Source organism: Panulirus ornatus, chromosome 32 (genome assembly GCF_036320965.1).
Source record: "Panulirus ornatus isolate Po-2019 chromosome 32, ASM3632096v1, whole genome shotgun sequence".
In the NCBI taxonomy this organism is placed as follows: domain Eukaryota; kingdom Metazoa; phylum Arthropoda; class Malacostraca; order Decapoda; family Palinuridae; genus Panulirus; species Panulirus ornatus.
The window spans coordinates 23,723,655-23,733,687 of record NC_092255.1 but is presented as its reverse complement, the minus strand read 5'-3'; the positions used below and the strand labels follow the sequence as shown (position 1 = coordinate 23,733,687).

Here is a 10,033-nt window from a genome sequence, read left to right as displayed (position 1 = left end):
GGATGAGCTGTTGTGATGTTTGTTTCTTTCAATGCACCACCAAACTTTGGAATTCTTTACCTTTTTATGTCGCTTCTAACAGTTATGACTCGGTTTTTTTTTTTTTTAAACCTTTCCACCTCTTTCAAAACTTTCGTATCTGCACGGTTCATCATATCTGTGTCGTGACACAACGGTAAGACCCTTGACAAAAGAGAAAAAAGTCTGCGGAGGACATCTGAAGGAATTGCAACATCTAATTTCTAATTGATATCCTTTGATGAAATTGGAGTAACTAAGTAACAGAAATTGACTTCTGAGGAATTTTTCCTCTAGGTGCTTAATTAATCAGACTAACATCTTGGATTGATGTTTGTCTTATATACTCTTGAATTTGTTATGCAATATACTAAATAATTCCAATCGGATATATTTGTTTAAGTACAAATAGACAAAGCGTATTTATGACCTATTTTTTGTTTATCTTTCAGTTAATCATGTGACCTCAAACAATGTGCATCCATATCTGTTTGTGTGCTCTTCGTTGGATGAGATGGCGACCTGATGACTGCCAGACTGTGAACTGGACTACTGTATGTAATACATACTTCTACTATGTCTCGATGAATATGGAATAATCTATTAATGTTTCATTCATTTCATTTAATTCTCTGATCTCTTATGTACGCTGTTAGGCAGGTGTCCTAGCTGTAAGTTCGCTAGATGGGTGTTCGCTGGAGAGACGTCACATCTAAGGATGTCAACAAACGACCGAGTAATGGCTTAGCGAATTGGCTTCCGATAGTTGTGCCACCATGATAGAATCCTGCTCCAAGAAGCGCATGGTTATTGCCATAGCCTTCCTCATTGGGTAAGTTGGTTTGTAGGACCATAGTTATCATGACTGAAGCTTTCTTTTTGTTATTAAACGATAATGTAAGTTGAACCACTGTCCCAGGTGTTATTACTCAGTGGTGTTTACGTGTCGTTCCGGGTTAAGAACGTATATTCTTTTTCATTATCTGTAAGAATAAATATCACTAATCTATTTTGGTCAATATGATCTTTAGAGATGTGAGGAAATGAAACTGGCATGATTTTTAAATTGTTTTTCAGTGCTGAAATTGGCATTGTTTGGCAAATAACATGTACAGAGCACGTATATATTTTATTTATTATATATATATATATATATATATATATATATATATATATATATATATATATATATAGTGTTAATGGGATGGTCTTGATTAGGGCCTTCAGTTGCTTTTGCTGTTTTAGCTAAAAGAAAAGCTACATAGTTAATACAGGGACTCTATATACAGTATAATCTAATTTCCTGCTTCAGGAAATGTACTGGTAGTAATATATTTTCTTAAGTATTGATATTATTAATGTGGTTAGTGGTTACAGTAAGTACCCTTGAATTGAAGCATCTCATTACATGTGTGTAGTAAAAATGCAGTAAAGAAATTTCATTATTACAATACAGATAACTAGAATAGAAAATAAATGATCAACTTTTTCTTGTAATTTTTCTTTTTTGTTCCCTTTGGTGTACCTTTGATTTTAAGAAACTTCCGTTGATGTTTCTCCTCACAGCTTATCAGTTTTTGTGCTAATTGTGGAGAGTGAATTAGCCCCTAATGACACTCGACCTCATACCCACACCACAACACACCCAAATGTATCTCGGCAAGAGATGTGCTGGGTGCGAGAGGAAATCCAGATTTTAGAAGAATGTCAACCTTGCACTGGTATATTATCTTAATCTTTGTGTATATTGAATTGCTTGTGTGAATACTGTTCATAGCATTCCCAAAATTTGATTTTGGGGTATTCGTTGAAATCTCACTATTTCTTGATTTTATTTCTGTTTTTATCTTTCAGATATCGAAATGAACAGTGGTAGTCCAGCAGTTTGTGGTATTGCAAGGTACCGAGAGAAAGTAAAGTGTTCAAAAACTGGAGAGGTCTTTCGAAAGTAAGTGATGTTCAAAGCTCAAAAATCCCAACACCATGAGCACAAGCAAAGGTTTGCACTCCTGAAAATTATTTATTTTTGAGTGTTGAAACTTTGGTGCCTTTTCATATGAAACAAAAGGGAGCCAAAAAATAGCACCCCTTCATTTCAGCATATCTTGAATATTTCATACGAAACTTTGTCAGTCTGTGCTAACCTAGCTTTATTCAGTGATCTGCACTTGGCAGTGCCTTTTTTTGTTTCATGGTCTGCTCATAATTTCAAGATCATATTATGTTGCTTCACGATATCGTGTGTCGTTGGCTCAAACTGCATGCTGTTCGGTGAGTTTGCATGTTAAAACATCTTTGTTAAGCTAATATGATATTTCATATTCTTGCTTGATATTAAGATTTATATACTTAGATCTGAAACTGTATGGAATATAGAGCTGTAGAGATGTCTAAGATTCAGATTATAAGCTTTAGCTGTATTATTTGCTTATTAAGTTACTGCCAGAAATCAGGATACAGGATTATTGGAGAGGTCTTCTGAAAATACTGAGTGTATTTTTAGTTGACCCTTAATATTTCTGCATTTGATGAGGGTAGGGTAACAGAACTTGCATTTTTATGACTGTACAGATTGAATGGTTACCCTTCTTGTGGTCTTAAGGATTATGTCCACATGTATTCTTTGCATTATGTCCACATGTATTCTTTGCTATAAAATTGTGCACAGGTTCATCCAAGGAAACTGATTAGATATTCTTATCCTCATATGATTTTGAGTTCAACTGTTATCAAAGTCGTTGACTTTCCACAAGGTTTTTACATTTTCAAGCTCCTTAAATCTTTTTCACTTCTGTCTGACCACCAATATAGTTTATTAATTGCAAAATCTGTTTATGAAATTTTCTCTTAGATTTATTTGGTTTATCTCTCATGGGACATGAAAAATCTTGTCATGGCCATTGGTATTTTGATTGTATTTAGAATAAGTTTCTGGTCTCTAAATTTCCTTCTATTTCACCCTGTAAACATGTACCATTTTCTTTTAAAGTGATACATTAGCATAATTGAGTAAGGGTTAACTTTTTCTTTTTTGTGTGTTAATCAAGGCTTTATTTTTTTTTCAACTAGTGATTCTATTCACTGTTATTGTAATGACTAAACTCTTCATTCTTCTGCTTTCTTTAGTTACCAACCCACCTCACTTCCTCATTCTATATCCCACCTTATTCTGACCCCTTTCCACAGGAAGTTCATGTATCACTCACTGGAGCAGACGATTTACTAGTTCATTCACACTTTCCAGAACCAAGCTTGTTTCCTATTTCTCTTCCTAAGAGTGAAGATTCCATTATTATTTCTAGGTGTGATCGTGTGGTTTGGCTAGATGAGCGACACTTTTGGACATTTGAGGCTGTTGTGAGTGCAATTGGCTTAGTAGCTGGATTGGCAACAATGGCCAGACAAAAAATACTTGATCATCGCGTTGTACAGAGGATACAGCGACAAGTGGCTGCAGGTGTATGATTATTTATTACTTATAGACAAGAAAAGATATATTTTGTGAAAATTAGAGTATATGATTTTTTGCAAATTTTTATTTGCTTATGTATAATTCAAAATACTTTGCTCTTGTTAATAAATCAGTACCCACTAACCAAGCTTAGTGTACTACTAAAATGTGTAATATTGAGATAGATTGGATAATGAAGAGTTTCAACACTCTTGCATTATGGGGTTCCATGAGACTACCTACCTTGAAGTGAACCATGCAGAGACAGGCTGGAGGAGTGCTGCATGTGAATTATACAGTTACCCACACATTGTTTGTGGTATATTAATTGTTTTTACAATTACAGTGTCCGCATGAAACCTTGTCCGCCTCTGTATGTTTTCAAAGGCGATATGCAGCTGTGATGTATTGTAAGTACGAGCATATGACGCTTTCAGGGTGAAATCATCATACATCTGGTTGCTGAGACTAGTGTTTCTAATGGTGGAAGCACCAGCAACCCACCTCAGTATGTCTTAGGCTATCTTTAGGGAAGGATGTTCTTTCTTTACTCCTCTTTGCTGTCACTTTACTTTGGGAATTTCACTTCTGAGCACTATAATTCTTCCACCTGGGCTTCAAGATGGTTAAGACTTACCTTTCTAAGGAGGAGAAAGCCTGAGTTTTCACTTGGAAGCAAGAAAATGTAGGTCCACATGAGATTTCTAGTTGCACTGGGCACTCATAATGTATGATCAGGTGGCTGCGTGCTAGCACGTGTGGCCTCCCCAACAGCATCATCCCACCACCAAAATCTATCCTTGATCTCCGACTTTTAGATCCACAAAGGGCCTCATAGGATAAGTATTTAAGCAACCCCGCATTCCAGCTGCCAAACCCAAAAAAGTCATCCAAAACTTCTACGTATCATTTCCCAAAGAACCATTCAACATTGCTTTCAAAGGAATCTTGTCTTTCCATCCCACTAGCCAGCTATGAAATTTCTGCTTACGAAGACAATGAAATGCAAATGATTCACATTTGCAAAGAACTAAAAGAATTAGAGTGAGCATCAGGTGAGTATGGAGATGTTTTCCATTGAAAGTTTCTTCAAGTAAGTGCAGTCAAGGCAAGGGAGGGTGAGAAGGTTGGAGGGTGCCACCTCGTATGATTTGTGTTTCAGAGTGAAGATGGTGAAACACCTAGATATTATGATGATCTGGGGTTGCTTTATTAGTGCCATGGGTAGAGGAGGGTTGTTCTTTCTTCTCACCTAAAAACACAACAATGATTGGAGAGCAGTACAACAAGGTGCTAGAGGACCTTCTGCTTCCTTTTTATGAGGTTGATAGGTGTGATCATTTCATGCAGGATTGTACCCTCTGCCATAATGCTTGAAAGATGATTAATTGGTTGTTAGAGAAAAATGTTCTTCAACTGGAGTAGCATAGGAACTCCCCAGACCTTAATCCAAAATTGAGAGCTGCTGGAACCAGATGAAATTCAAGCTTGCTTCCTGCAACTCCTCCTCAGTGCCATGCCTCATTCAGGAGATCAAGACCCTGATTTTTTTATTTGTGCCGATGCCCCTGGCAAGTTTATTGTGCACCCCATGCTCATCCTGTGAGTGGTAGCGCAAAAGGATTGCAGTGGTCACAAAGGGTCTTAGATCCCAAAAGACCCAAGACCTAGAATACATCTGGAACCTTGCCAATTCCATGCCCAGACATATGCAGAAGGTAATCAAGGCCAAAGAATAGATGACAGAGTTCTAAAATGTAAATGTGACAATGCTTTTGAAAAGACGTGTGGGTAGACAAGGTTTATTGTGGACACAGTATATGTTTGTTGATGAATTCTGTATCATATTGTAAAAATGGGTAGATATGCATTATATCATGTTTCTCTGATGATGTGGAAAAATTTCACTTCTCCAACATCACCTCCACTAATTCCACCACCAACACTACCACTCCACCTCCAATATACCTAACACCACTCCTCCAGTATCACTTACTGTAATTATTCGAACAGTATCATCACCATCATTGCTTTTACAAGTTATACTACTAACAAAGCCAATCAATAATTCTTCATTACTTAATGATGAGGTCTTGCATGGCATCTGTATTGATCCTTTGTGTACCATATGAAATATCCATTGCATTTAATGGTACAGAATTGATATGTAATAAATTTTTAAAGTAGATGATGCAGAAATGCATCATTGGAACCTCAGTGTAAATTTTTGAAATGATGCAAATTGTGGCATTGGAATGTGAGAGTGTTAACTTTATTGCAGAGAAAATATAAAGGCTGATAGGTGCCATGGTTTGAAGGTATAAGAAATAGACTTTAGTTATATATATATGTATTAAAGGCAGGTACATGAGTATTTACCATTTCATTATAGAAGACTTAGAAAAGTTTCACTGACATTCATGCATCTGTTGGAAGAAGAACTGAAACGAAACCTTACTTGAATTAATATTTAAAATTTTCATGCTGTTTCTGAATATACAAGATATTGGCTTATGTAGTGTCTCCTGATGCCTTGGTCATGGCACATCTTTGCATTTCTCCATAGAAGTTCCATATGTAATATTAATAGATGAATTTTTCAGTACCTGATACATGTGTTGTGATTGTCAAGTGTCAGAATCAGTCATTGTTATTTTTAACCAGCAATTTCAGTCTGCTCTTTTCCTGTCAGGACCAATTGTAAGTTAGTGAAAACATTTTGTAATGATTCAACAAAAGTGGCCATCTTATATCTCGCTGATCAAGTGCTGTCAACAGAATCATCAATTTTTAAAGGGATACATTGTACTATAGATAGATACCTTTTTGAATAGCATGATTAAATTTTTTTATATGAAAGAGTTGGATGGTACATGATATTATTCAGTTTATATTTTGCAGTGATTACCTGTTGTCCGAGCTACTTTTAAGGAAGTTTAAGGCCATTTCATATATGTCCAGTAAAACCCAAGTTGCAGTCCTGACTTGCATCAAGTCTGCTTATTGGTAGGATATGATTTCAGGGCATACAATTTTTTTTATGTAAGCTTATTTGTAGTATTCTTTAAAAAGAATGAATGACAGACACATTATATAAATATGATGACTTCCTTATACTATCTCTTATGTGACTTACTGATGAAATTTCATTATCCACTGATAAAACTCTAAAATATATACAAGAATGAATTTAGACTGCTGATTTTAAAAAGAAATATTTGTCATCAGATCTTAATTGATTTTCTTCGTGTATTGGAGTTGTACTTTTTGTTAAATGGTGCCCTCTTTCTTTTCTCATTTTGAGTATGCCCATCTTCCCAAGTACAAGATTCAGGTAGAGTTATGAAATCCATAGCAATAGTAAAAGTATTGTTCTTGTAATGATAATGATAATGATTTTTTTTTTCTGCTATAGCTTTTCAATGTACAAGTGAGGTTTGTGAACTTTTTATTTTGTGTTATTGACTGAGGTATTAGCCAGTGCAGCTGCCAAAGAAAACAAAAGCTACATGCAAAGGTTATTTTAATTGGAAAATGATTTTGTCAGGTGTGTAAGGTCTGGATAAATCGGTATGTATTGCAGGATTAAGGCCAATTTGGTTGCTAAAATTGGGCTAGGCTGTCTTATAGTTATCAGATGACATATTTTAATAATCATATTTATGTGATATATTGTTACTCTGGTAAGTAATGTAATGATAAGCCATATTTTTATGTGTTTTAGCTTGCCAAGAAATCTTTTTCAACAAAGCACTGTATAGATATAAAGTATACCTTCTTTGTTTTATATTGGATATCATACTGGTGAACATAAAGATAGAGACATTATATGTATTATCCTATTCAGAGAATATACCTTATTTCTTTCCCGTAGTTTGGTGTCCCAAGGTTGGCAACTGCAGGAAAATTACTAAATTGTAAATTTCATAGTAAAATCAATATTTAGAAGTCTTTTATTCACCTTTGTGTATATTTGTACAACAGACTATCAGAAAGCATGTATCATTTGTGTTATGTGGCTTTCATGACCTTGAAATCTCCCAGTCAGTGTGATATGACCACTCTTTGCACATTTACACAAACAATAACAGATGTACTAGATTATGCAATAGAGCCTTTTCTTGCACCAAACATATACTCATTTGAAATTACACCATCAGAAACATTTGAGTTGCATTTTCTTGTCTGCATTTTGGACACCAACTGTCTCTTGAGTAATATAAACATTGCTTCAGCATATTGCAAGACTTTAGATGTCCAAGATGTAATTTTCACATTTAAAACATAAAACACTTATTCTTGAATTTCCCTGCATTCACCCACAGATTACACTACTTGTGGTCCAGCTTGATGGAGGTGATTAGCTTTCTGAGCACTGTTGTAGAAGGGGATCATGAGACAGGAAGATATGGTAAGGAAAAGGACTATGTGTGTATGTATATACACCACAGGTCAGATTCGAACCCTGGGAGGGGTGTCCAGCCAACTTGGCTAGATGGAGGTAAAAAGACATAGCTACTAGTTTCAGAGTGTTTTTTTGCTCTGGCCCATCCTGAGCTCAGTTTGGGTAGCATGGACTTAAATTCATCATGGCCCCAATGTTGCACCTTGTGTTAGGACAGTGAAAAACACTGGGTATCTGATGATGACTATCTTTTAACCTCTGTTTTTGAGGTGGCTGGACAACCCTATCATGGTTTATATAAATTTGTGTTAGAATCTTTTCTTGTTACACTTGACTCTTGAAAGTGCTCATCTCCAGCACTTCTTCATAATTCTAGATTTTTCCTATGGTGAGCACTATGTGCTATCCCTACCTTTTGGCAAAATGGTAGGAGCAATATATTGAAGTAGGTGGGAATATTTAGCTAGAAGCCTTACGTAGAAACTTTAGAAAGAAGTAGTTAGGAACTTTATGCAGGAGCTTTAGGTAGAAATAGTCAGCAGAAACATTAGGAGGTAGGAGGATCAGTTCTCTGCACTTGACGCTACCTTGCTAATGCGGGAAATAGCGAAAATGTAATATATATATATATATATATATGTGGAAGTCGAGAACATTATCTCGGAAAGCAAAAATGGGTATATTTGAACCATGGAAGCGGAAGTGGATCATAGGGTGGGGGAGGGGGCGAAAATCCTGGGAGCCTTGAAGAATGTGTGGAAGTCGAGAACATTATCTCGGAAAGCAAAAATGGGTATGTTTGAAGGAATAGTGGTTCCAACAATGTTGTATGGTTGCGAGGCGTGGGCTATGGATAGAGTTGTGTGCAGGAGGATGGAGCAAAAATGGGTATGTTTGAACCATGGAAGCGGAAGTGGATCATAGGATGGGGGAGGGGGCGAAAATCCTGGGAGCCTTGAAGAATGTGTGGAAGTCGAGAACATTATCTCGGAAAGCAAAAATGGGTATGTTTGAAGGAATAGTGGTTCCAACATTGTTGTATGGTTGCGAGGCGTGGGCTATAGATAGAGTTGTGTGCAGGAGGATGGATGTGCTGGAAATGAGATGTTTGAGGACAATGTGTGGTGTGAGGTGGTTTGATCGAGTAAGTAACGTAAGGGTAAGAGAGATGTGTGGAAATAAAAAGAGCATGGTTGAGAGAGCAGAAGAGGGTGTTTTGAAATGGTTTGGGCACATGGAGAGAATGAGTGAGGAAAGATTGACCAAGAGGATATATGTGTCGGAGGTGGAGGGAACGAGGAGAAGAGGGAGACCAAATTGGAGGTGGAAAGATGGAGTGAAAAAGATTTTGTGTGATCGGGGCCTGAACATGCAGGAGGGTGAAAGGAGGGCAAGGAATAGAGTGAATTGGAGCGATGTGGTATACCGGGGTTGACGTGCTGTCAGTGGATTGAATCAGGGCATGTGAAGCGTCTGGGGTAAACCATGGAAAGCTGTGTAGGTATGTATATTTGCGTGTGTGGACGTATGTATATACATGTGTATGGGGGGGGTTGGGCCATTTCTTTCGTCTGTTTCCTTGCGCTACCTCGCAAACGCGGGAGACAGCGACAAAGTATAAAAAAAAAAAAATTATATATATATATATATATATATATATATATATATATATATATATATATATTTCTTTTTTTTTCATACTATTCGCCATTTCCCGCGTTAGCGAGATAGCTTTAGGAACAGGGGATTGAGCCTTTGAGGGAAATCCCCACTTGACCCCCTTCTCTGTTCCTTCCTTCGGAAAATCAAGTTGTCTTTTAAAGAAATGTTAAAAATGTGTCCCTTTTCCATCAAAATAAAAGTTGAATATAAGTATGACATGTAAATATGAGAAATCAATTTAGTAGATTGTGTTAGAACAACTTTTTAAGATTAGGCTCGTATCCCTTATTTGTATCCTGTATCTCCTGTGTAAACACAACCGCCACGGTTAAGTTAATTCAAGTGGTGAGCGGATCGATAAGTTAATCGTAGAGCATCGCATTGTAATGCTGGACTTAGCATTTTATCAAGATATTAAACAGACACTGAACATTGCTACTATCTGTGAATGTTTGAAAAGGAGCCAACATAAAGAAAAATTTTTTTTACAACTCCAA

At 36.5% G+C, this 10,033-nt stretch overlaps 1 protein-coding gene across 1 annotated transcript; it reads left to right on the top strand.

Annotated features, from left to right (window-relative positions):
- Positions 1–577: 577 nt before the first annotated feature.
- LOC139759185 (protein JTB-like) lies at positions 578–7,417 on the top strand. Its single transcript, XM_071681233.1, has 4 exons — positions 578–850; positions 1,585–1,739; positions 1,873–1,966; positions 3,321–7,417. Exons 1-4 carry the CDS (start codon positions 795–797, stop codon positions 3,481–3,483), a joined length of 468 nt encoding a protein of 155 aa, XP_071537334.1. The 5' UTR covers positions 578–794; the 3' UTR covers positions 3,484–7,417.
- The last annotated feature ends 2,616 nt before the right edge of the window (positions 7,418–10,033 follow it).